Source organism: Pongo pygmaeus, chromosome 8, assembly GCF_028885625.2.
Source record: "Pongo pygmaeus isolate AG05252 chromosome 8, NHGRI_mPonPyg2-v2.0_pri, whole genome shotgun sequence".
Taxonomy (NCBI): Eukaryota; Metazoa; Chordata; class Mammalia; order Primates; family Hominidae; genus Pongo; species Pongo pygmaeus.
Window position 1 is genome coordinate 138374389 of NC_072381.2, and position 27613 is coordinate 138402001.

Consider the following 27613-nt stretch of genomic DNA (forward strand, 5'->3'; position numbering starts at 1 on the left):
TCCAGTTCTAGCATTGTTCAGGCTCAACTGACCACAGTGAGCTGCCTGCATTTAAAGTGAGCAACGCGACAGGACTGGACGCTGCACGCCTGCAAGTCAAGGTCACGGCACACCCAGCCCCAGGAGCTTCCCCAAAACGCCCACGACCCTCCCCCAGCTTCTCCTGCAGCCCCAGCCCCCACCCCCAGGAAGCAACTTACCTGTCTGACTTATACATTAGTTTGTATTTCCCAGGCTTTTGTAAAAATGAAACCATCCCTGTGCACTCCCTTGATCCATCCTCTTTCCCTCGGCCTAATCCTTCTGAGTGAGCCCCGTCACCCCTCGGTGTAATCCTTCTGAGCCCCGTCTACGCTGTCCCACGCACCAACAGTCACCCCTCGGCGTAATCCTTCTGAGCCCCGTCTACGCTGTCCCACGCACCAACGGTCACCCCTCGGCGTAATCCTTCTGAGCCCCGTCTACGCTGTCCCACGCACCAACGGTCACCCCTCGGCGTAATCTTTCTGAGCCCCGTCTACGCTGTCCCATGCACCAACAGTCACCCCTCGGTGTAATCCTTCTGAGCCCCATCTACGCTGTCCCACGCACCAACGGTCACCCCTCGGCGTAATCTTTCTGAGCCCTGTCTATGCTGTCCCACGCACCAACGGTCATCCCTCGGCGTAATCCCTCTGAGTGAGCCCCGTCACCCCTCGGCGTAACCCTTCTGAGTGAGCCCCGTCACCCCTCGGCGTAATCCTTCTGAGCCCCGTCTATGCTGTCCCATGCACCAACAGCTCGCTCCTCATTGCCAGGCAGGACCCCACCACGTGGCCGCACCCCGATGTGCTCATCGCCCACTGGGTGTCCAGGCGTCTGTCATGTGGGTGATGGATCTGTGGTTTCCCAGTTTAGGTCATTGCAGATAACGCTGCTGTAAACATGTGTATGAGTTTCTGTGGGACGCGTGTCTCTTTATCTCTTTGGTAAATACCAAGGAGTGGAATAACTGTGACATACAACAGGCCTACTTTAACTTCTTAAGAAACTGCCAAACTGTCTTCCAAAGTGGCTCCAGCATTCACCATTCCCACCAGCCGAGTATGAGGGTTCCGGTTCCACACCCTCCCAACACGCACTCTGGTCGACCTTGTGAGTTTCACCCGTTCTAACAGGTGTGCAGGGATATTCCATTGTGGTTCCTTTTGCATTTCCTTGATAATTAATGATGTCGGGCATCTTTCCATTGTACTTTGTTTGCTATCTAAATCTTTTCTGGTGAAGTATCTGTTCAAATCTTTTATAGGGTTGTTTCTTTCTTATTATTCAGTTTTGAGAGTTCTTTATATAGTCTAAATTTGTTACTATTATCAGATTCTTCCAGTCTTGGCGTAACTTTTCATTTTCTTAACAATATCTTTCAAAGAGTGGAAGTTCTTAAATTTGCTGACGGTCATAAAGATTTTATTCAGTGTTTTCTGCTAGAAATGTGAGAGTCTTTGGTCTCGGATCCATTTCCAGCTGATTTTCCTGCGTGGCATGCGGCCTCATTTTTGTTGTGTTTTGTTCTGCACTTGGACATCCAGGGACTGCAGCCACTCGTGGAGATGCCCTTCCTCCGCTCAGCGTCCTCATCCCCTTGCCAGCCACCACCCGGCTGTGCACCTGTGGCGCGCTTCTGGTTCCCCGCCCTGTCCCATGGGTCTACACGGCTACCGTCACGCCTGCGCTCCAGTGTGTCAATACCGTGCCCGTGTGACGGGGTCCTGACATCAGGTGGCGTGTGCCCTCCTGTTTTGGCTATTGTAGGGGTCACTTACATTTTTATATAACTTTTAGAATAAGCTTGTTAATTTCTACAAAATACAAAACAAAAAAAACATCCTGTGGAGATTTTGACTAGAATTGTGTGGAATCTGTAGATCACTTTAGGGCAAGTTGACACCTTGGTAATATTGGGCTTTCTAAGAGTATGATGTTTCTCTACATTTGTTTAGTTCTTTATCTCTCTCGGCAATGTTTTATAGTATGAGTGTACAAAGTCTTGCACCTTTTGTCAAATATTATCCCTAATTATTTCCTGGCTTGGAAGCTATTGTCAATGGTAGTGTTTTAAGTTTTAATTTCTGATAGTTATATAGAAATGCAATTGGTTTTTGTACCTTGACTTTTGTATCCTTCAACCTTGCCAAAATCACTCACTAGTCAGAGTAGCTTTTTCTATAGATTAGACTACATTTTCTACATAGATGATGAGACCACCTGCAGAGAAAGACCACCTAGATGCTTTTCCTTTTTTTCTCCTTCCTCTCTACTCCGGCCGGGATCTCCAGCATGGTGCTGACGCTGCAGTGAGCGGCCCTGCCTGGCTGCTGGCCTTGGGGGATGGCCTCAGCCTCCTGGCAACCTGCGACGCTCAGGGGCAGGTGTTCTGCAGATGTCCTTTGCCACCTGGAGGAAGCCGCCTTCCCCTCCTCATTTTCTGAGAGTTTGTATTCGGAATGGATGTTGGGTTTTGTCAAATGCTTTTCTGCATCTATTGCAATCATCAGATAGTCTTTATTTTTTAGCTTATGAATATGGTGAATTACATTGGCTGATTTTTCAAATATTAAATTATCCTTGTATTCCTGGGTTAAAACCCACTTGGACATAATGTAAATCCTTGTAACATATTGTTTTGCTCCATTTCCTAACATTTTGTTAAGAATGTTATCAGCATCTATAGCCATGAGGCATACTGGCCCATTTTTTTTTTTTAATCTCCTAATGTCTTTTTCTGGGTTTGGTATCCGGATAATGCCAGCCTCAGAAAATCAGTTGGGAAGTAGAGTCTCCTCTTTAATTGCTGTGGGAGGATGTGTGTAGAAATCCTCTGGGTGTAGAGGTGTTTTCTTTTCTTTTTTTTTTTTGAGATGGAGTCTCGCTCTGTCACCCAGGCTGGAGTACAGTGGCGCAATCTCAGCTCACTGCAACCTCTACCTCCCGGGTTCAAGCGATTCTCCTGTCTTAGCCTCCTGAGTAGCTGGGATTACAGGCACATGCCACCACACTCAGCTAAATTTTGTGTTTTTAGTAAAGATGGGGTTTCACCATCTTGGCCAGGCTGGTCTTGAACTCCTGACCTCGTGATCCACCTGCCTCGGCCTCTCAAAGTGCTGGGATTACAGGCGTGAGCCACCGCGCCCAGCCAAGGCTTTTTCTTTGTGGGGAGATTTCAAACTAAACATTCTATTACTTTAATAGATACAGGCCTATCCAGGTCATCCCTTTCTTCTTGAGTGAGTTTGGAAGTTTGGGTCTTTCGAGGAACTTGTCCATTTCATCTAAGTTGTTAAATTTATTGGCACAGCATTATTCATTATTTACTTTTTATCCTCTCTTGACTCTGTAGTGATGCTGCCTCTATCATTTTTTTTTTTTTTTTTTTTTTTTAATTTATGAAGTATTTATTGATGATTCTTGGGTGTTTCTCAGAGAGGGGGATATGGGAGGGTCATAGGATAATAGTGGAGAGAAGGTCAGGAGATAAACACATGAACAAAGGTCTCTGGTTTTCCTAGGCAGAGGACCCTGCGGCCTTCTGCAGTGTTTGTGCCCCTGGGTACTGGAGATTAGGGAGTGGTGATGACTCTTAAAGAGCATGCTGCCTTCAAGCATCTGTTTAACAAAGTACATCTTGCACCGCCCTTAATCCATTTAACCCTGAGTTGACACAGCATATGTTTCAGAGAGCATGGGGCTGGGGGAAAGGCCATAGATCAACAGCATCCCAAGGCAGAGGAATTTCTCCTAGTCAGAACAAAATGGAATCTCCTATGCCCACCCCTTTCTACCCAGACACAGCAACAATCTGATCTCTCTTTCCTTTCCCCACACTTCCCCCCCCCTTCCTTTCAACAAAACCGCCATCGTCCTCATGGCCGGCTCCCGATGGTCGCTGTCTCTTCGGAGCTGTTGGGTACACCTCCCAGACAGGGCAGCCGGGCAGAGGCGCTCCTCACCTCCCAGACAGGGCGGCCGGGCAGAGGCGCTCCTCACCTCCCAGACAGGGCGGCCGGGCAGAGGCGCTCCTCGCTTCCCAGACGGGGCCGCCCGGGCAGAGGCGCTCCTCACTTCCCAGACGGGGCCGCCCGGGCAGAGGCGCTCCTCACTTCCTCCCAGACGGGGTGGCGGCCGGGCAGAGGCGCTCCTCACTTCCCAGAGGGGGCGGCCGGGCAGAGGCGCTCCTCACTTCCCAGACCGGGCGGCCGGGCAGAGGCGCTCCTCACCTCCCAGACAGGGCGGCCGGGCAGAGGCGCTCCTCACTTCCCAGACGGGGCGGCCGGGCAGAGGCGCTCCTCACTTCCCAGACTGGGCGGCCGGGCAGAGGCGCTCCTCACTTCCCAGACTGGGCGGCCGGGCAGAGGCGCTCCTCACCTCTTCCTCCCAGACGGGGTGGCGGCCAGGCAGAGGCGCTCCTCACTTCCCAGAGGGGGCGGCCGGGCAGAGGTGCTCCTCACTTCTCCCAGACGGGGTGGTGGCTGGGCAGAGGCACTCCTCACCTCCCAGACGGGGCGGCCGGGCAGAGGTGCTCCTCATCTCCCAGACGGGGCGGCCGGGCAGAGGTGCTCCTCACTTCCCCCCAGACGGGGTGACGGCCGGGCAGAGGCACTCCTCACCTCCCAGACGGGGCGGCCAGACAGAGGCGCTCCTCACTTCCCATACGGGGTGGCAGCCGGGCAGAGGTGCTCCTCACTTCCCAGATGGGGCAGCTGGGCAGAGGTGCTCCTCACTTCCTCCCAGACGGGGTGGCGGCCAGGCAGAGGCGCTCCTCACTTCCCAGACTGGGCGGCCGGGCAGAGGCGCTCCTCACCTCCTAGACGGGGTGGCCAGGCAGAGGCGCTCCTCACTTCCCAGACGGTGTGGCGGCTGGGCAGAGGCGCTCCTCCCTTCCCAGATGGGGCAGCCAGGCAGAGGCGCTCCTCACTTCCCCCCAGACGGGGTGGCGGCCAGGCAGAGGCGCTCCTCACTTCCCAGAGGGGGCGGCCGGGCAGAGGTGCTCCTCACTTCCTCCCAGACGGGGTGGCGGCTGGGCAGAGGCACTCCTCACCTCCCAGACGGGGCGGCCGGGCAGAGGTGCTCCTCATCTCCCAGACGGGGCGGCCGGGCAGAGGTGCTCCTCACTTCCCCCCAGACGGGGTGACGGCCGGGCAGAGGCACTCCTCACCTCCCAGACGGGGCGGCCGGACAGAGGCGCTCCTCACTTCCCATACGGGGTGGCGGCCGGGCAGAGGCGCTCCTCACTTCCCAGATGGGGCAGCCGGGCAGAGGCGCTCCTCACTTCCTCCCAGATGGGGTGGCGGCCGGGCAGAGGCGCTCCTCACTTCCCAGACGGGGCGGCCGGGCAGAGGTGCTCCTCACTTCCTCCCAGACGGGGTGGCGGCCGGGCAGAGGCGCTCCTCACCTCCCAGACGGAGTGGCCAGGCAGAGGCGCTCCTCACCTCCCAGAGTGGGCGGCCAGGCAGAGGCGCTCCTCACTTCCCAGAGTGGGCGGCCGGGCAGAGGCGCTCCTCACTTCCCATAGGGGGTGGCAGCCAGGCAGAGGCGCTCCTCACTTCCCAGATGTGGCAGCTGGGCAGAGGTGCTCCTCACTTCCTCCCAGACGGGGTGGCGGCCAGGCAGAGGCGCTCCTCACCTCCCAGACGGGGCGGCCGGGCAGAGGCGCTCCTCACCTCCCAGACGGGGCGGCTGGGCAGAGGCACTCCTCACCTCCCAGAAGGGGCGGCTGGGCAGAGGCGCTCCTCACTTCCCATATGGGGTGGCAGCCGGGCAGAGGTGCTCCTCACTTCCCAGACAGGGTGGCGGCCAGGCAGAGGCGCTCCTCACCTCCCAGATGGGGCAACCGGGCAGAGGCGCTCCTCACTTCCTCCCAGACGGGGTGGCGGCCAGGCAGAGGCGCTCCTCACCTCCCAGACGGGGCGGCCGGGCAGAGGTGCTCCTCATCTCCCAGACGGGGCAGCCGGGCAGAGGTGCTCCTCACTTCCTCCCAGACGGGGTGGCGGCCGGGCAGAGGCACTCCTCACCTCCCAGACGGGGCGGCCGGGCAGAGGCGCTCCTCACTTCCTCCCAGACGGGGTGGTGGCCGGGCAGAGGCGCTCCTCACCTCCCAGAAGGGGTGGCCAGGCCGAGGCGCTCCTCACCTCCCAGACGGGGCGGCCGGGCAGAGGCGCTCCTCACCTCCCAGACGGGGCGGCCGGGCAGAGGTGCTCCTCATCTCCCAGACGGGGCAGCCGGGCAGAGGCGCTCCTCCTTTCCTCCCAGACGGGGTGGCAGCCGGGCAGAGGCGCTCCTCACATCCCAGACGATGGGCGGCCGGGCAGAGGCGCTCCTCACTTCCCAGATAGGGCGGCCGGGCAGAGGCGCTCCTCACTTCCCAGAAAGGGCGGCCGGGCAGAGGGGATCCTCACATCCCAGACGATGGGCGGCCAGGCAGAGATGCTCCTCACTTTCTAGACGGGGTGGCGGCGGGGCAGAGGCTGTAATCTTAGCACTTTAAGAGGCCAAGGCAGGAGGCTGGTAGGTGGAGGTTGCAGCGAGCCGAGATCACACCACTGCACTCCAGCCTGAGCACCATTGAGCGTTGAGTTAGCGAGACTCCGTCCGCAATCCCAGCACCTCGGGAGGCCGAGGCAGGCAGATCACTCGAGGCCAGGAGCTGGAGACCAGCCCGGTCAACACGGCGAAACCCCGTCTCCACCAAAAATACAAAAACCATTCAGGCGTGGCGGCGCGTGCCTGCAATCCCAGGCACTCGGCAGGCCGAGGCAGGAGAGTCACCGGAGCCCGAGGCAGGGAGGTTGCAGCGAGCCGGATCATGGCAGTACAGTCCAGCTTCGGTAACAGCGGGAGACCGAAGAAAGGAGGGAGAGGGAGAGGGAGAGGGAAGAGGGAAGAGGGAAGAGGGGAGAGGGAGAGGGAGAGGGAGAGGGAGAGGGAGAGGGAGAGGGAGAGGGAGAGGGAGAGGGAGAGGGAGAGGGAGAGGGAGAGGGAGAGGGAGAGGGAGAGGGAGAGGGAGAGGGAGAGGGAGAGGGAGAGGGAGAGGGAGAGGGAGAGGGAGAGGGAGAGGGAGAGGGAGAGGGAGAGGGAGAGGGAGAGGGAGAGGGAGAGGGAGAGGGAGAGGGAGAGGGAGAGGGAGAGGGAGAGGGAGAGGGAGAGGGAGAGGGAGAGGGAGAGGGAGAGGGAGAGGGAGAGGTATCATTTTTGATATTGATAATTTTGTGTCTCTCTTTTTTCCTGATCAGCCTGACCTGACTAGAGGTGTATTAATTTTATTGATTTTTCTCAAAGAACTTGCTTTTGGTTTGTGTTTCTGTTTCCTGTGTCATAGATTTCTGTTCTTATTTTCATCATCCTTGACTATGCTTGTGTTAAATTTGCTCTTTTTCTAATTTTTGAAGATAGAAATAGCGGTCATTGCTTTGCAGCCTTTTTTCTTTCCTAACATCCATGCTTAGTTCCATAAAGTCCCTCTTGCGCTTCAGCAGCATCCACAAATAATGATAAATTGTGCTGTTGTCTTCATTCACATCACAGTATTTTCCAAATTTCCCTTTCAATTTCTTCTTTTATCCATGGGTATTTAAGAAGCATATTTAGTTTCCAAGTGTCTGGGTTTTTCCAGGCATGGTTTCTGTTATTAAGTTCTAATTTAACTCCACTGTGGTCAGAGAACCTACTGTGGGTAATTTGGACCCTTTCATATTTTTGAGGCTTGTCTTATGGCTCAACTTAGGGTATATCTTGTCAAATGTTCTGTGTGTGTGTGTGTGAAAATGTGTACATTCTTCTGCCGTGGGGGGAATGTTACATCAATGTCCATTACTGATTTGATGCACATTTGTTCCATCACTGTTGAGAAAGGGATGTTGACCTCCCCAGCCATCCCCGGGTACGTCTTGATTGTTCTGTGGCTCCGGGGGTTTTGTCTCGTGTGTTTTGCAGCGATGTTAATCAATGTACAGACACTGAGGTTTCACACCCTCTTCATGAATTAGCCTCCTCCTCTTTACGGAATGGCCCGCTGTGGCCCTGGTCACGTTCCCAGGATGAACTCCGCCTTTTTCTAATTTAATCTCACCATGCCAACCTTCTTTGGATACTAAGAGATAAGGTTTTTCCATCCTTTCTTTTTAACTTACCATTTTCTTTGTATTTAAAGTGGGTTCTTGCAGGGAGCATATTTTGAATGCTGAATTTTCATTTAATCAGATGATCTTTTTCTTTTAGTTGGGGGTGTTTAGACACTTAATGTGATGATGGATATGGTTGGGTTGAAATATACTATCTTGCTATTTGTTTTTTATTTTTCCTATCTGTTCTCTGTTCCCTTTTTTCTGTGTTTATGACTCCATTTCATCTTCTTCATTATGTATTTGCGATAAACTCTGTGGGGTTTTTTTTGTTTTGTTTTTATTGATTACTTGAGGATGTATAGTTTATAACTTTATCACAGTCCATCTTCAAGTAATATTATACACTTTCTCCCGACGATGGAGACTTTAAGTACTTTGCTTCCATTCCCTCCCTCTCATCTTTTGTGCTGTCGTTGTTCATCTCACATTTATGTTATAAAACCCCATACCATTATTATTTTCTTTTGCTCTAAGCTTTTTGCTCAAAAATATTTTAAAGAGATTTTGAAAATAAAGGAGTTTTAAGTGTTTATCCGTGTTTTCACTATTTTCAGAGCTGTCTCTTTCCCTGGTCTCGCACACAGGCAGTGGCCGTCTTCCTGCCGAGGGCTCCGCAGATCTCGGAGTGGCCGTTCCTTGCAGCTGTCTCCCGCCCTGCACGTTGTAGCTGTCAGTTTCCCAGACTCCAAACTGCCTGTCTTCAACTTGGGGAGACCCCTGGGCTCTTCCTGCCGCCCCCCCCCCACAATGCTGTGGCCTGGAAATTCCCCAGAGAGTAAGAGCTGGGTGGGCTGTGGCGCTCGCCGGCCAACCCCCCTTCGAGGACCCCCGTCCTGCGAGGACTGCTCGTCAATGTTTGAAAACCCTCATTTCATATGCTTTTCTCTGGTTTTTATTTGTCTCAGCTGGAAGAATAAATCTGGTCCCTGTTACTTCATCTGAGATGGAAGCAAAAGTCCAATCTATTTAATTTTATTTGATACCGAAGTGCAGAAAACTGCACACACTGCAAGCGTAGGGCTTGGGGAAGTTTCACAACCTGGGCACGTCTGCACGGCCAGCACTCAGTCACAGAATGTCATCACCCCCGAATCCCAGCCGAAGTCAGGGCCTTCTGCGCTCTCCCTCGTGCTTTTCACCGTCTGAGTGATTAACGGAGAGGCTGGCAGTTTACTACACATCTGGTCCCCTCCTTTGAAATAGGTATTTGTGGGGGCAAGAGCAGCGTTAAGTTCGTCTTCCCTGTGTGTTTAGCACCAGGATACTGGCACATAGCAGGTATTTTATAAATAGTTTTGAGTGTTTATATACATACATATATATTTTATTTTTGACAGGGTCTCACTCTGTTACCCAGGCTGGAGTGCAGTGGCGCCATCTCAGCTCCCCAAAGCCTCAGTCTCCCAGGCTCAAACCACCCTCCCACCTCCCAGCCTCCTGAGCAGCCGGGGCCACAGGTGCACGCCACCATGCCCAGCTAATTTTAAAATTTCTCGTAGGGATGCACGCTCACCACGTTGCCCAGGCTGGTGAGTATTTATACCCTATAAATATCTTTGAATGAATAAATGCCTAGAAAAATGTTGCAACATTTGATGATTATCTTTTGATAGGAGCTAACATTGTTTCATCTGAAAAATAATTTAAATATTTCCATTTTAAAATTGCACATTAAGGTGACTGAGGGCAGCTCCTACCTGTCTCTTCTTTATGGAGGCGATTCCACAGCATTTGAAGAGAAAACTCTCGTGACACAGAGGAAATTGTCCCTTCATCGAACACAGAAAGACCTTCCAGTGGCAGCTCCAGGAGATGTCTGTCTGCGACCAGGACTATCTTATCCGCAACCTCGGGCTGGACTGTGTCTGGGAAACAGCAGAGCAGGGAGATCAGCTCCTGAAGACGGGACCCCTCCCACGGGGCTGCAGGGCTCCATCTTCTGACTTGGCTGCTGGGCGCTGGGAAAGGCTGGCAGCCCGCCTTGACTCCATGCCAACTCCTCCTCCAGATGCCCCAGAACGGGGCAAGGAACAGCCTCCCATCACGCCTGTCCCTCCACACGATTCTTTTTGTTAGCGAGCACGTGTGGTGTGGCGGGGCTGACAATCCACCCATGCAAAGGTGGCTGTACTGGGTTCCGTGGTGCTCTCAGGAGGCTTGGCACAGAGCCTCCTACCCGGAGGGCTGGTCCGGGGCTGTGCAGAGAACCTTCCGGGGACCCCATGCGCAGGGAGGCCTCAGGGGGAGGGGCTGCAGGGCTTGTGGGACTCCTGGGTTCCTGACACCCCTTGGTGTTCCCGGATGGGTGGGTGGATCCCAACCCCACCTCTTCTGGCGGGACGAGCTCCCCGGGCTGAGTGGCTGCACCCGCCCCACTCACCGTGTTGTCCTGTGGACGTTTTCCTCTCCTTGTCTTTGCCCTTCGACTTCCCTGAATCGGCAACAACCGCAGGTGTCTGCACTCTGAAAGTCAGATTATATATTCGGGTTTAAGAAGCAGAGATAACAAACGCTTGGAATATAGGCGACACCTGCTCAGCCTGTTTCACTCTAAGGCAGCAGCACCACGAATCCCCACGCTCACTTCTGGGGATGGGCCCACTGAGTGGGGCCGGGATGAGCCACAGGATTTTGGGATCATCTCTGATCCACCAGACAAGCTAAACGGTGCCAGGTGTCCGTCCCCTCTGCCTTCCTTCCCACCCCAAATCAAAGGAGCCTGGGCGGCCCCTCGGAGGTGATTGCCCTCCCACCCTACACTTGGGCCAGGAGCTGGAGGGACTGTGGGCAGTGGGCAGTGGGCAGTACTCCTCCAGGCAGGAATGGAGGCAAAACCAGGAAGAACTGCTTCCTGGGAGCAGGCGGGCGGCGCCGAGTCCTGAACAAAGGCGGCCGAGAAGGCACAGCAATCACACGTGGTTGGCCACGGCACTGGACACACGTGTCCATGCGTGAGCGTGGTGGGGTGCCAGCCTCAATGTCATCCCCAGTACCTGGCCTCGGAGAGGCTGAGCAGGGGGAAGAGCGGCTTCAGAAGCTCCTCCAGGGGCCCCAGAACGCTGCTGAGCCTCTGCACAGGGCGCTCCTTCTCTTCCACCTGGAGGCCTTCTGGCTCCTACCTCAATCCAAAAAAGAGGCCCTCGTAGCAAACAGGGCGCATGGCCCAGACCCCGCGAGGGCCAGGCCCCTGAGGAAAGGCCGAGCTCCTGCCCCTTCTGCAAACAGCGTGGTGAACAAGGGCACCTGGCTCGGCAACGAGGGCCCCACAGCACTTGGCCCATCCTCTGGAGGGTCACCCTGAGACCCCAGCCCCCACCCATCTCCTCTGCCCGCACCATGGAGGGTCCTGCCTGTGGGGACAGCCGGGCCCAGGTGACCCTGAGCTCTGCGGAGCAGAGTGGGCCAGGCCCCTCCTCTTTGTGCTTCAGGGATCAGACATGGCCAAGGAGCCCAAGGAGCGAGTTCTTCCCCCATGTGGAGCTTGGCCTGGGAGTTGGGCAGTGCCCGGGTGTCGGGATGGCCCAAGCCCTTCAGCAGCCTGGCCCAGCGCCCCGCCCCTCCCCTCCCCCCACCTCACCGGGGTCCTGGCTCTCAGGGGTGGGGAGCAGAGGGTCCCGGCAGGGTGGCTTGGAGCCTGGAGGGCCTCACCGAGTCTGTGTTCAGGGCCATGTCCTCGCTGTACACCTGGGCCTGGGTCTGCTTCCGGAACTGCTGGGCACAGGCCAGCAGGTGGGAGAAGGTGGTGGGACTCATGGCCAGACGCATCACCTTGCAGGAGCCTGCGGGGACATGGACACACCCTCTGTCGCTGCCCAGGGCTGAGGATGGCAGCTGGACCGTGCGTGGTGAGCACTGGGAAAAGGGCTGCTGTCCCGCAGGAAAGGCTGCATGGATGGAAGTCCCTTCCTCCTTGTGGGGCCGCCACATCATCGCGCAGCCTGGGGCCCTGGGCCCCAGGGAAGCACACGCCCCGTCTACACCTGTTTCCAGAATGTCACAGGCTCTACAGACCTCTCCATCCCTGTGGGTGGAGGGCTGGGAGAGGCCACACCCCTGGGACCCCAGGGGCTCCCTGGTGGGCCTTCAGCTTCTGGAAGGAAAGGGCCCGTGTGCAGGGAGCCTGAGGCACAGTGGGCATCAGCTCTGCTCCCACCCCCGCTCCCCTCCCGCAACCGCTCCCCTCCCGCCCCTGCTCCCCCTTCCCAATGCTCCTGTCCCCTCCGCTCCCCTCCCCCACTCCTGCCCATGCTCCCCTCCCCCTTCCCAGCCCTGCTCCCCTCCCGCACTCCTGCTCCTGCTCCCCTCCCCCTCTCGCCCTGCTCCCCCTCCCCCTGCCCCCTCCCCTCCCCCTCTCCCCTCCCCCTCCCCACACAGCCCTGCTCACCTCCCCACTCTCGCCCCTGCTCCCCCCGCCCTGCTCCCCTCCCCCCTCCCCCCCCCCACAGCCCTGCTCACCTCCCACTGCCTGCACCTTTCCTTTGGCTGCAGTAATGAACTTGGGTTTCTCGTAGGCAGCGCCGTACAGACGGGACCTGCTGGCAGGACGCGGGCCGGGGTCGCAGGCAAGCCATGAAGGGAACACACCTCACAGCCCAGCTCCAGCGACCTCAGAGGAGCCCAGTGAGGCCAACTCTGCAGACCATGCACCCGTAGCAGGGCCCTCCCCGTGTGCGCCTCCAGGGGCACCGCTGGGTGTGCATGGCCGGTCAGGATGTGGATTGAGAACACGCTGGGTCATGCACCGGGCACTTGGCCACGGCCAGTGAGTTCTGTGGTCACTGCCAGAGGCACCGCCGGCTGGCTCCAGGCCAGTGGGAGCCGGAGAGGACAGCTGTCCTGCTCTCGGCTCCACCATAACAGTGACCTTCAGGTCCGGACACCCAGACCAGACACAAAGACCCTGTACGGGAGACAGGTCACACGAAGGGGGATCTCTGAACCACCCCCGCCCTTGGGGTACCTGGTGTCTGTCCAAGACCTTCTCGGGACTGGCCGGGCGTTTCCCGAGTCCCAGGCCTCCCTGGGGTGGGGCTGAGGTGTGGGCAGCCCACGGCTGGGTCTCTGCCTCCCTGAGGCCTCTCAGCAGGCTGGGGGCGGCCTCGACAAGAAGCAGCAGCTTTACCTGTCCCCTGAGAGGTGCAGAAAGAGGATCCAAAAGGTCGGAGGCATCTCATTCAAGAGGTTAAAATGCTGTTCAGTGACGCAGAGATTTTGCCAAGCCTGTGTGGTGAAAAACGGCTATCAGTGGACGCATTTAGGACACAGGGACGTCGCTGTGCTGTTCCCCTCATTTCCAGGAGACCTCGTGGCAGAGCCGCGGCGGGGGCTTTGTACCCTTCCTGCCCCAGGCTGGGCCCTTGGGGTCGGGGCCCTGCTGGAAGTGACTCGGGGCTGCCACCAGGGGGCAGCAGAGGCACACCAGAGTCACCGGCGGCCCCAAAATGTCACTTCTCTCCGGTTGTTAATGTTTAGAAACCTGATTTGCATGACACAAAGTGCATGTTCACCAAACCCAAAATAAAAAATGGAAAATTCTCCAGCACCTCCTCCATGAGTGGTGCCTTTCCCTCCATCCTTCTGTATCCTCCACACCACACACGGAGACAGGCACGGACACACACACACACCACAGATGCACACACGGAGACAGGCACGGACACACACACACACCACAGATGCACACACGGAGACAGGCACGGACACACACAGACACACACCACAGATGCACACACGGAGACAGGCACGGACACACACAGACACACACCACAGATGCACACACGGAGACAGGCACGGACACACACAGACACACACCACAGATGCACACACGGAGACAGGCACGGACACACACACACACACACCACAGATGCACACACGGAGACAGGCACGGACACACACAGACACACACCACAGATGCACACACGGAGACAGGCACGGACACACACACACACACACCACAGATGCACACACGGAGACAGGCACGGACACACACACACACACCACAGATGCACACACGGAGACAGGCATGGACACACACCACAGATGCACACACGGAGACAGGCACGGACACACACACACACACCACAGATGCACACACGGAGACAGGCACGGACACACACACACACCACAGATGCACACACGGAGACAGGCATGGACACACACCACAGATGCACACACGGAGACAGGCACGGACACACACCACAGATGCACACACGGAGACAGGCACGGACACACACAGACACACACCACAGATGCACACACGGAGACAGGCACGGACACACACACACACATCACAGATGCACACACAGAGACAGGCACGGACACACACAGACACACACCACAGATGCACACACGGAGACATGCACAGACACACACAGATGCATGTGTACACGGACCCAGACACACAGACATGCACGGACACCGACACCCACCCATGCGTAGACGTACTCACGCAGACATGCACAGACACACACATGCACACGTACACAGATGCACACACGCAGACATGCACGGACACACACAGATGAATGCATACACGGACCCAGACACGCACCCGGTGCACAGACGCACAGACGCAGACATGCACGGACACACACGTGTACACAGTGTAGACTCAGAGCTGTGCCCCCATGCTCCCCTGGGGAAGGCCCTCTCTTCCTGGCCTCAGGCCCCTGGGATGCCAGTCGGCTGTGGTCAGGCAGTGCAGGCGGCGGCTCCAGCCCGTCCGCTCCCGTGGACTATGAGTCTATCTAATACCAGACCCGGCACGCAGTTCAGGCTCCTCACCACCAGCGGCAGGCGGCCACCACAGCCCCTGAGGGCCAGCCAGAGGGTTCCTGGAGGCCTGGGCCTCTCCGCATGGGCAGCCCCCCGTCGAGCTGTGAGGCTTGTGGTTCTGAGTCATAGCTTCAAGTTTGCACAAACAAAGCAGTTTTTATAAAACTTACTATCAAAGTAGAATATACAGAAAGCTGTGTAAAAGCCCATGCGTGAAAAGCTTGATGGATTTTTGCAGTGGGCACACCTGTGTGGCCAGGCCAAGAGATGGGACATTGCCGGCCACTGGCCCTCATCCCCACAAGGGGACCACAACAGATTCTAGCAGCTCAGGTGGGCTTTTCTGCCGGGCCTCTGGCTTGCGCTGTGGGCTTCACCCAGGTGAAGCATGGGGCTGGCCTTCCTCGCTTGCAGACACCACAGCTGGGAACGCCACAGCGTCTTCATCCCTTCTGTGGCCAAGGGCATCTGGGTGGCTTCCCGTCGTTGGGGGTCATGAGCAATGCTGCTCTCTGGGGACCCCAGCGAAGGATTTCTACCGGGCGTGGAGTCAGGTGCAGCCTCGCTGTGTCAGCTACAGCAATTCCGCCAGAACCCTGCCCAGGGACTGCTGCGCCCGGGGGCGGGCATGAGGCCCAGGGAGCCTCAGCTGCCCCCATCCCCGTCTCATCCCCACTGGCCGTGTCCTCCTTTTCCATGGGAGCCATTCTGGTTGGTGTCTGGTTATCTGCGTCGGGCTTCAATTTTGCATTTCCCTGACTAATGAACTTGAGCACCATTACAATTATTGGCCACACGAATCTCTGCTTTTGTGAGATTCCAACCTCGTGCCATCTTCAATCAGTGTCTCCTTTTCTTACTGGAAAGGGACCCACACCCTTCATCCATGCAGGACACACATGTGTCGGCAACCTAGTGTCAATATCTTCTCTTCTCATTCTCTGTGGCTGCCCCTCGACTCTCGGCAGGGCGTTTTTGGTGAACAGAACTTCTGAATTTCAACGCAGTCTGATTTGTCATATTTTCCCTTGTACGGCTCCTACCCTGTGTCTCCCGTGGCCACAGGGGAGTGGTGCAGCCCCAGGTCCCCACAAGGGACACAGCCCTGGGCCACCTGCCAGGCCATGTCTGCGGAAAACAACATTGCTAATAGCTCAGGGGAACCAGGCTAAGACCTCGCCGGAAGGAGGAAGACAGTCCGTGAACCCTCAGCCACAGAGAGAACTGCTGGCTTCACAGCACGGAGCCTCTCGGCCCACACACACGGAACAGCACCCGAGTTCTTCGGTCTCTTGGTTCTGTATTTTCTTTTCCTTCAGTCTTTCTACATGTTATTTCTTTTTCTAGTCGTGTTGTTCTGTATTTAATACAAGTGCTGATAGGGTGTACCTTTCCACTCTTGGGGAAAACTTTTCAATATTGTACCATTAAATATGATGCATGCTAGGGCTGTATAGATATTCTTTATTGGATTAAGGACATTTGCTTCTATCTTAATTTTAAAAATCATGAGTTGATGTTGGATTTTGAAAGACACCTTTTTTGCACCCGTCAAGGTGATTTTGTGATTTGTCTCCTTTTCTGTTGACATGGTCAGTGATGTTGAATGATTTTTTAATATTGAACCACATGGAACACAACCACTTCACCCTGACGTGGTGCCCTTTATAACTGCTGGACTTTATTTGCCGTATTTTGTTAGGATTTTTGTGTAATAGTGATGAGAGAGTTTTTCCTTTCTTGTAATGTCCCTGCTAAGTTTCTAGTGTCAATGTTCATCTGGCCTCTTAGTAAAAGAGGAAGTTTTTTGCTTTATTTCTACTTTCTATGAGTTTTCAAAGCGGTTATTTATTCTTTCAGTTTTTGGAAGAATTTACTGGTGAAGCCAGTGGGGTCTGGGTTTTCTTTGTAGCAACATTTTAAATAAAAGATTCAATTTCTTTAACAGACATGGAATCATTTGGATTTTCTACGCTTCTGTTGGCTTTGGTGAGCTGTGTTTTGTTGAGGAGTTGGTCCGTTTGAGTCCAGTGTCGCCTGTATTGGGGTAAGGCTGTCAAGAACATTCTGTGTGAACTTTCGATGCCTGCATCATCTCAGGGATGGGTCTTTTTCTTACTGATACTGGAAACTCGCCTTTTCCCTTTCTTTCTTGAGCAGGTGTTTCTCCATTTCATTGTCTTCTCTTTGGAACCAACTTGTGCCTTGGATTTCCTCTGCTGGTTTTGGCTTCACTGTTTCTGATGTTGTATTGATTTGTCCTCTTTCATTTTTAATTTATTGTTGTTGTCCAGCTTCTTGAAATCAAAGCTGAAATCAAGGTGTTTTCTGGCTTTCTTCTTGTATTCAAGGCTGTATTTTTCCTGTAACCCGTTTGAGCTAAGTCACGTAAATTTTTATTTGTAGTATTTTCATTCTCTAAGTCAGTTTAAATCTAAGTCAGTTTAAAGTGTTTTCTGAATTCCGCTGTGACTTCTTTGACTAATTTGATCATCGTAAGTAACTGTTTAATATCAAGGCACCTGTGTTTCTCACGGGTCCATTTTTGTTACTGATTTCCCGCTTTACGTCACCGTGGTTGGAAAACACACTCTGAGTGACCTTGGTACTGGGGATCTCTGCTGTGGCTGCGTGTGGCCCAGCGCTGGTCGGTTTTAGTCACGTCTGGTGAGGGCCTTCTCGCAGGTGGGGACGCCATAGAGTCCGGGGTGGCGCAGGGCATTCCGTGGCGAGGGGGCTGAGTGTGCCAGCTCAAGTCTCTCCTCCTCTTCCTATAAAGCCACCAGTCCCGCTCCCAGGATAACCCCTGAATCTAAAACCATTAATTAAATCAACCCATTCATGAGTTTTGGAGGGAACATTCAAGCCATAGCATTCTACCCCCAAAACTCATGTCCTTCTCATGTACAGATACATTCCTACAAACCCCGTAGCCCCAGAGTCTTAACTTGTTCCAGCAGCAACTCAAAAGTCCGAAGTTCAGAGTCTTATCTACGAGCCTGTGAAATCAAAACAAGTTCTCTACTTCTGACATACAGTGGTGGGACCGGCTGAGACATTCCCACTTGAAAACGGGAATAGGCAAAATGAGGAGTGGAGGCTCCAAGCAAGCCCCAACCCCACAGGGCTGACGTGATCCTAACTTCAGGGAATGGTCTCTCTCAAGAGCACCTGCTGCCTCTGGACACACGGGTGGGGGTTGGGCCTCCCCATGGCTTTGCTGGGTGCAGCCCACATGGCTGCCGTTACAGGTGGGAGTCCGGTGCCTGAAGCTTCCCGAGCTGCCAGTGACTCCACAGCTCTGGGGTCCTGGTGAGAGTCCTGTTCCGGTGGCTGCACTAGGCTTTGCTCTGCCGGGGCTGTCTGTAGTGGTTCCTCCATCCCTGGAACGAGTCTCTGCCCAGGCCCCCAGGCTTTCAATGGCATCCTTTGAAATCTGGATGGAGGCTGCCAAGCCTCTCTACATCTTGCTCTCTACAAGCCTGCAGAATCAGTGCCACGTGGCCGTGGCCAATGCTGAGGCCACATCTTGAGCTGTGGGTCTATCTGCACCAGAGCTGCCTGAGCCACCCCTGGGGCCACCATGGAGAGCTGCACTGGAATTTAGGGAGCATGGTCCCCAGCAGGCCCTGGGCAGGGAGCCTGTGGAGGGCACCTCTGACCCATCCACCAGTGCAATTCTGCCCTCCGTGGCCTCCAGGCTTGCAATGGGAGGGCAGCCTTGAGGATCTCTGAAATGCCTTCTGGGTCTTTCTTCCACTGCCTTGAAGAACAGCACCTGGCCCCTTCTCTCTGTGCTGACTTTTGGTGAACGGTCTAGAGCCTTGGCTCTTCTCCTGGGCACACCTTTCACTCTTTACGTGGCCAGGCTAAGAGCTTCCAGATCCTTCCGCTCACTCTTCTTTCAATGATAAATTCCATCTCCGAGTTATTTTTTCCCTTTTGCAGCTCAGTGTAGTGGTTAGAAGTAGCCACGCAGCAGCCTAATTCTTTGCTGCTTGGATATTTAGTCTACCAGATACTCTTGTTTACCACTCTCAAGTTCAGCCTTTGACAAAGCTGTTCCACGTGGACAGTTCAGCCAAGGTCTTTGCTAATTTATGACGAGGCTGGCCTTTATTCTAGGTTTTAATACCTTGCTCCACAGTTCAATCTGGAATCTCATCAGAATGGCCTTTCCTGTCCAAATCAGCATTCTGGTCACGACCACTTAACGGATCTCTAAAGAGTTCCAAACTTTCCCTTGTCATCTTGTCTTCCAGGCAAGCCCTCACCAGAATCACCCTCAATGATCCATTTACAGACATAATGGGTTTTCAAAAACCTTCTCCTCCAAATGCTTTCAGCCTCTGCTCATTACTCAGTTCCAAAGCTGCTCCCATATTTTCAAGTATTCATTATTGTCAACCACCCCACTCCTGGTACCAATTTTCTTAGTCCATTTCCAGTTGTTTATAGCAGAATATCTGAAACTGAATAATTTATAAAGAAAAGGAAATTATTTCTTACAGTTCTGGAGGCTGAGAAGTCGAAGGTCAAAGGGCCGCATCTGATGAGGGCCTTCTTGCAGGTGGGGCCTCTGCAGAGTCCTGAGGTGGCCCAGGATGACACACGGTGAGGGGGCTGTGTTAGCCCAGGTCTTCTCCTCTTCTCATACAGCCATCAGCCCACTCCATGTAACCAGAATCCATTAACTTATTAGTCAACAAATGGGCTGATCCATTCATGAGCCCTCATGACCCAGTTACCTCTCAATACTGCCACATTGGGCATTGTTTCAACACGAGTTTCAAAGCGGACAAATGTTCAAATCATAGCACCCTTGCTCTGTCTTTTCCAATTTCCCCCTCAGACGGGGTCTTTTCTTCAGTCTGTTTCTCAGTCACAGATTCAACCTTGGGCTGCATTCACTTTTCCCGGAAACCCCCACACTGAGCCCTTCATTTAGGAGAGCACATATGGGATGCTGCAGGGGACACTATGTCCTGGAGGCTGCGTCCTCTCCAGGCACCACAAGACCACAGCAGATTTCACTGCCTTCCAGAAGCTTCCAGGGGAACGTCCCTAAGGCCCAGGACCTGGTGGGTGTTCCCAGGGTGCTGTGGGGCTCTGGTCTCAGTGGGTGTTCCCAGGGTGCTGTAAGGCTCTGGCCTTGGTGGGTGTTCCCAGGGTGCTGCGGGGCTGCTCCCAGCTGCAGCGCAGTGACCTCTCCCCTCCTGGCTCCAGGCTCGCTACTCCTCCTCGCAGAGCTTCTGTTGACACCAGTCCCAGCTGATTTCCGAATTGCCCAGTGGCCCCGGGGTGGACGGTGAGGGTTGACTCAATGCTCTCAGTGCAAACATTTTAGCTTAGCTAGTTCTCATTGCTTCCATAGCTGATAACTTTAAAAATATGAGGCTCTGCCATTCACCGGCCTTTCCCGAGGCTGCTGCAGTGGGCCTGCTGTGGCCTACGACGTCCCCCAGCCCGACTGCACTGAGTCTGTGCCTGGCTGAGAGTCGGTGCAGCTTTTCCATGAGAATTCCTGAAACAGGAGGGCCTGAGGAGTGGTGACCCCCATCGTGGTGACTGATGGGGGTGACATGTCAAGCCCCAGGCCACCTCCTGGCCCTGCACTCAGTCCTGCACACACACTGGTGCCCTTGGTCCCCAAAGCTCCTATGGGGTGAGCTCTGCCTGGTCTGCAGCCATGGGGGAGGGAGCCATGACTCCTGTGCCCAGCTCACCCACAGCAGGTGCTCTGGTGCCAGCCTGGCTGCTTGCTCCTCATCTGTCCAGTAAGTGTTGCCCGGGGCAGCCCATTTTTTTTGAGATGGGGTCTCACTATGTTGGTCAGGCTGGGCATCAGTGGCTATTCACAGGCACTATCATGGCTCACTGCAGCCTTGAACTCCTGGGCTCAAGTGATCCTCCTGCCTCAGGCTCCTGAGTAGCTGGGACTACAGGTGCGTGCCCCCATGCCCAGCTTAGACCACAGGTGCCCCCAACGCCTGGCTTAGCCCATTTTTATTCCCGCTTGCCATGCACACCCTCCTGGACCCAGCTCCAGCAGGGCCATGTGCATCAGCGTCTTCCTCCAGGCGCAGGGCCAGACTGTGCCACCTTCTCCTGTTCTTGCGCCTGGGCTGGGCCTGCAGGCCCCTTGCCTCCACCCTCTGTCCTCTCAGCTTCAGAAGGACAGCAGCTTTCCAGGTTTCCACCTCTGGGTTGAGTCACCAGTTCTCAGCTGGGGCCATGTTGCGCCTACTGGCGATGTCTGCAGACATCTCTGGATGTCACAGTGGCAGGGGTGCTCCTGTCACCCAGTGGCGGATGCTGCCCCCACCCCACCCTCACCAGCAAAGCATTGTCCATGAAACAGCCCTGGACAAGGGGATATTTGGTCAGATCCACCCCAATGAGAGGACCAGGGAGGCAGCCATGCAGCCGAAGGACGGAGGGGCCCCATTAGGCCACACTTGTCTGTTTCCCACAATTCAAGAAATGTCGTCGTCTTTTTTCTTTAAATACTGCCATTCGCACCTGCTAATCCGAACAAAAGGTGCCATTAGCTATCCTGCTCTACAAAAATGTTTCTCAAGATTAAACCCTTGGACCTGACCAAGGTGTAAAATATTTCCTTAAACAGAGGTAGGGAACATGCAGCTCCAATCCACATGAGGCCCTCAGGACACTGCTGGCCCGTCTGCTGGTCAGCTCTTGGCTGCAGGCCTGGCTGTGCGTTTGTAGTTGTGACCTCGCCAACCTCACCGCACCCCCCAGGTGGGCCGTTACTACCCCCACAAGGACCAGGAGGACACTGAGGCTTGGAGAGGTGACCCAGGCGCACATGGCTGGGGGCACGGGGAGGGATGGATCATGAGCTGGGGGGTGAGCAAGGCTGCCCTCGCTCAGGTGTGGGACTGTGCGGCTGCAGTGTCTGTCCGCTGAGCTCCAGAGCCGGGGCAGGTTCAGTGGCATCCCTGCCTGCTTACCTTGGACACGGCAGCCAGCCTCTGCTCCACACTGGCACCCAGGCTGGTGGTGGTCCTGTCTTGGCGCCGGAGCTGGTGCTGTAGCTGCAGCAGGGCCGCCAGCTGTGAGCTGCTGGTGTTGGCTGTGGCTGTAAGCAGGACATCCCTCATCGTCTCCGATGCCGAGCAGCTCTGAAAGGGAGCAGGGGAGGTGTGCCGGGGCCCGAGGTCTGGGCGGGGAGGCCTTGCACCCTGCGGAGGGTGCGCAGCGGCTGCAGCCTGGGAGCAGGAGTGGGCTGGCTCTCCTGGCAAGGCTGCTCTGGGATGCTGGCTCCTCCTGGCACCTGCAGAGTCGCGTGGGGCCACGCTTGTTCCCTCTGTGGGACCTCTGTGAGGTCCGCACGGACAGGGCCCTGCTGGCCTGCGACTGCCGGGTCTCTGTGTCTGCCCGATGCAGGGGTTCAGGGATAAGCACACGAATGCATGTTCTCTCTGAGCCACAAGTTTACGTGGCTGGCAGGCTCCCACTGCTTGAGGACCCTGGCCTGCGGCCTGCTTCTCTAATGGAGTCCCGACAAGGCGAGGGCCCCAGCCGAAGCCCGGGGTCCTCCTTCCTCCATGAAGGGCCTGGCTGGAGGTGCGCAGGGCAGAGACACACCTGAGACAGAGCCAGGAACTGGCAGGTAGTTGCGGGGTCCAGGGTGCCGACACACTCCACCATCTCCAGGCTGGCGGCTGCTGCAACATCCAGGAGGCCACTGCCAAGGGCCACCTGTAGGCACTGCAGCAGCACCTCTGACGCCTGAGCCAGGTACTGCTGGGCCAGAGCCATCCTCCGCTGTGGGGCACAAGGCTCAGGCTCACGCTGGGCTCCGGGCAGAGGCCACACGAGGGGTGGGAGGGGTAGCCGCACCTTCAGGTCCTCGCCTCTCCTGCCGTGCTCCTCCGGGGCTGCCCTGGAGGCCGGCGGGTCCCTGCTGGACTTTGTGGCACCCTCTTCCTCTACCTCCAGCTCCAGAGACTTGAGGCCGCTCAGCTTGGCGCCCACCTGTGACACACATTGCAGGTTGGCAGACACTTCTGGGTTCCTGCTTGGTCAGCGTGGGGAGGGCCCACCCAGGGAGGCCGGGGTGCTCGGGCTCCTCAGCAGGGTCCCCCGGTGGGGGGCACCGCAGGCCGCAGCGTGGCCTCTCACTGTCCCAAACCCTCCACCCCTGAGTTGATGCAGGGTGGCCCTGACCCGTGAGCCTGGGCAAGGGGACGCTGGAGCCTGGGCGAGGGGATGCTGCAGCCAGGGTGAGGACGCAGCCCCCTGAGGAAGCCGGCCTGAGTCACGTGGGCCTGGAATCCAACACAATCCCAGGGGGCTGTCATTCCTGTCCTTTGGAAACACCTTTCCTGGAACCAGCCAGCACTGAGGCCGAGGCATCCACCGGCCCTCAGGGGCCCCTGGTCTGACCGAGACACAAGCACCAACGTGGGGATAGGAAGCCCAGGCAGCCCCTGAAGAACCTGGGTTGAGAGGGAGCCCCCTGGGTTTTCGGGACACAAGGTATCGCAGCGTCAAATCTATATATGCACCCAATGATCAGGCATCAAAATAAGGAAAACATTGATAGAAATTGGGAAGGAGTGATGGACACATCCCCGTTCTAGTAGGCTGCCTGAATGCGGGCAGAAACCAGCAAGCACGCTGGAGGCAGGGCAGCCATGGCCACCTGACATGCACGGAGCCTGGCCCCTTTCACGACGGAGCACACGCCATTCAGGTGTGTGCAGAACATTTACCAAAACCGACCAGGGCTGCACCACGTGCAGCCACTGCAGAGTCCCCAGGACCGAGACCACTCGGTGTGTTTTCAACCACCAGGACATTAAACTGGAAGTCAGTCATGAAAACAGACCCGTGAGAAACACAGTTGCCTTGAAATTAAACAAGATACAATCACCAAGTCAGTCAAACGAGAAATTGCAATGGAATTTATAAAGCAGACTTAGAGAATGAAAATACTGAGGGAAGAGAAAAGGAAAAGTCAGTGAGGCCGACAGCCAAGGCTGGTCCTTGGAGAAACAGCCTGAAATGTCACAGCCACAGGCGGAGACAGCTGCTGGACAAAACCAAGCTGCAGCAGCACTGGTGAGTGGGGAGGGGCAGCAGAGAAGCCTTCGTTTTCCAGGTCATCAGCCGGCTCCCGGGAAAAGTTTCCTCCCCTTTTCAGGCATGAACACGGTGGGCTCCGAGGGAACCTGCATGGGCTGTGGGAGGGGGTAGGGGGCTTATCCAAAACACACCCACAGCTGCACAAACAAGAGGCTGCGCTTTGGGCTCCCTAAAGACACGTCCGCAGCGGCACAGACAAGGAAGTCACAAGAACAGTGAAAGAGAGGAGCGGACTTTCTTATCAGAGCGTTTGGATTCAACTGTGAAAACGGGAACCGACTCGGGCCCCCTCTCCGCCGCAGAGAGCTTTTTTTTTTTCACTTATTAAACTTTCGCTGTAACCTCTCCCTGTGTCCACGCACCTTAATTTTCTGGGTTGTGAGACAATGGACAACGCGCTCGGGTAACACCTTAGACAACGTGACCAGCAACCCTAGACCGTGTCAATCCTACGCATCAAAACTTGGGAGACTAAAATGGGGGTTAGAGGAAAAATACACCCTTGAATACAAGAAAAAAGCCAGAAAAACCTTGATTTAAGCTTTGATTTCAAGAAGCTGGACAACAACATAAATCTTATCTAAGGACAGCAAAAGGCAGGTACGTCCGGCCTGGCCTGCATGGGGTGGGGGCTGCGGAAGACCCCTGCGCGCACCACACGGGACTTGACGTCTGCTCTTCCCCGGCCCCTCCTCGCTGGGGCACCATCAGCAGCATTCACGGATGAGGACGCAGCTCAGAGGCGGCCCTGCGGACCCTCGCTTCTGGTCCATGCCCACCCGCTACTCGGGCCCAAGCCGGCCAATGGAGGCTGGTTGCACCGAGAGCCACGATTCCATCAATTCATTCGGGCTACGTCAAGTCCTGTGCTAGGTCCTGAGGACGCAGGACAGACAACATCTCAGGGCCGACCCAGGGCTGCGCGGCACCTGGTGGGGGGATTGCCCTGGGCGTGGAGCCGGGCACACACAGTGTGGTTGCTCCGGTCCCTGAGGGCGTCTTCCTGAGGAGCTGGTGTGTGGGGACGAGCCCAGCTTCTCTGCTGGGGCAGGTGCCTTCCGGGGGAGGAGCTGGCTTCTGCACAGGTGTTTAGGAAGGTGACCTGGGGGCTTGCGTGGCTTGTAGGGGCCATCACCAGGGTCTGAGGGAGCAGGTCACTCCTGCAGCTGACTCAGCCCTGCTGGGCAGCCTTGCAGCCTTCTGGAGAAGGGTGGGCCCTGGGCTGAGGGTGAAGAAGGTCCCGACTGCCCTTCTTAGAGCCACCTGGGCACTAAGGCAACAGCCTCCCTGGGCCGTAGGGGGTGGGGGATGGAGGGGAGCCAAGGCCGCCCAGGGCTGGCCCTGCTGTGCACTGGTATGGGGGCCACGGCACCCGGTGCTCAGGCCCACCCTAGGCCGCTCCTGCAGCTTCTGAACTCCCCAGGTCCCTGCGCGGGGCCCAGCCAGAGCCGCTGCTGCGGGAGACACCAGTTGCGTTGCTCCATGCTCGCCAGCACAGGGCTGGATTGGGGCGGGCTGCATGCTGGGGTGGGCTGGCTCCCTGCTGGGGTGGGCTGGCTCCGTGCTGGTGCGGGTCGACCCACGTGCCTGCCTGCCCTCCCTGCCTACTCCACAGATGCTGTGGTTCCCTCCCAGGTCTGATCTGAAGGCCTGTGTTTCGCCAGCCCCATTTCTTCCCTCACGCCTTCCTACATTTTTCTCTCTTCCTGGGGCCATGCCCTTCTTAACGGAGGATGACACAATTTGTCTGCTACAATCACAGGAGTTCTAAACACTTTGCTTGTGTTTTTTAGGCACGGGCAACAGGTGTCGGAGCCAGACTTGGGATAGAAGCAGGAGCACCTACCGAGGGGCCCTCCTCCCAGTAGCAGGCAGGGCGCACAGGGTCAGCTTGCATGGCCAGCAGGTGCAGGGCCCTCCCGGCCAGGCCCAGGAGCCGGGCGCGGATCTCCACACAGCCCACGCTCAGCGGCTGCAGGCTCCCCAGCTGTGCCAGTGCCCCATGTGCCAGAGTCCGCTTCAGCGTGAACCATTGCTTCGAAAAGACAGACATGTTACAGCTGCCACCCCAAGGGCAACCGCCCACCCTGCCCAGGGGACCCAGTGAGCCCGCCCTCTGGTGTCCCCTGTGGGTGGGGACACTGGGGAGCTCTGAGAAACAGCCCTGCCTGCCCCGCAGGGTGCTGCACGCGCAGGGAGGGTCTCCGGGGCTCTGGTGTGGGGGTCACAGACGTCTGCTCATAGAACCTTAATTCAGAGCTCACTGACAAATCAGTTTTAGGCCCGTCTTTGGTCCATTTATACTTATGTAAATTAATTTGAGTCATGTTTCATGAAGTCTAAGAAAACGTAAAATGGAAGAATGTATATTTCCCTTGAAACATTCTACATATTCAACTTTTTTTTTTACCAAAATGGAGTCCACCTCTATTGAGCTCTTTAATCCACATATGCATTAATTATTAATATGGATTAATTAGTCAAAGCAAATTCAGGAGTCGGGAAGGGCAGCTGTGGGTCATACAGGAAACACTCCCGCAATGGGACCTCGATTTTATGAGCCAATTCAGTCTCCTCGAATGGTGAGACAATGCCCGGGAGCTCCCCCTGCTGCACGAGGTTCCCAGCTGACCTGCACGGCCAGGTGCACAGTGATGGAGACGGCTCCTGCTGGAACGGGGGTCCCCTCAGCTGCACTGTGGCCTGGTGCTCCCTCCACAGGGAATCTGTGACCCCAGCAATTACCAGGCCGATGGAAGTGTAGTCACTGGTGTTCTGCAGATAGTCTGCCAGCAGCTTCTCCAGGGACCCCTGGTCAGTCTGCTGCCCGTGGGCCTCCTCCCAGATGAACTGGAGCATGTCCAGAGCCATTTCCACGAGGCCGAGCTTGAGGCGCGCCAGCTTCCTCATCAGGGGCGTGTTGACGTTCTGCAACTGAGGGGGTCAGGATGCCTCTGAAGCACGGAAGCTTCTGGTAAGCCTGAATCTACATCCCCACGGCTTGGACGAGGCATAACCGACATAAGAAACTCATAATAAACTGCACAGATCTACAGTGGAAAACTGACACACTTTGATCACGAATGCACCCATGAAACCATCACCACCTTCCAGATAATACAGTAGCCCTCACCCCCAAATCTCTTCACCCCCGCCTCGTGTTCCCTCCCGGTCACCTAGCTGCCTGCCGGCGCCCTGCAGTCGTTGGCATTTTCCAGAACTGTACCTAAGTGGAGGCGCACAGCGTGCGGTCTTTCTGTCTGGTTCATTTTCCTCGGCGAAGTCACCGTGAGACTCCCCCACGCGGCTGCACGCACACTCCTTCCCTCTCACAGCCGGCGTCGGTGACCGTGTGCACGTGCCACACCCCGCTTATCTATTCAAATATTTTATTTCCAGTTCTGGGGCTACTACGAATAAAGCTGCCGCGAACATTCACGAGCAAGTAAACACGCAGGAGTGGAAAGGCTGGGTCCTGGGTAGGCCTGTGTGTAATTTTTAGGAAACAGGCAAACTTTCTCCTGCAGCAGCTGTACCATTGGCACTTAGGGCCCTGGTCTCTCCACACC

At 55.9% G+C, this 27613-nt stretch overlaps 1 protein-coding gene across 1 annotated transcript in view; it reads right to left on the reverse strand.

Moving 5' to 3' along the window:
* The window catches only part of CFAP46 (cilia and flagella associated protein 46), a 132908-nt gene that overhangs the window by 14847 nt on the left and 90448 nt on the right, over positions 1-27613 (reverse strand). Inside the window, 11 exon segments of the mRNA XM_054473811.2 lie at positions 9854-10021; positions 10537-10619; positions 11150-11271; positions 11805-11935; positions 12612-12688; positions 13279-13376; positions 21905-22075; positions 22542-22721; positions 22797-22931; positions 25891-26079; positions 26790-26978. Of these exon segments, the coding sequence (XP_054329786.1) occupies positions 9854-10021; positions 10537-10619; positions 11150-11271; positions 11805-11935; positions 12612-12688; positions 13279-13376; positions 21905-22075; positions 22542-22721; positions 22797-22931; positions 25891-26079; positions 26790-26978 (1543 nt within the window).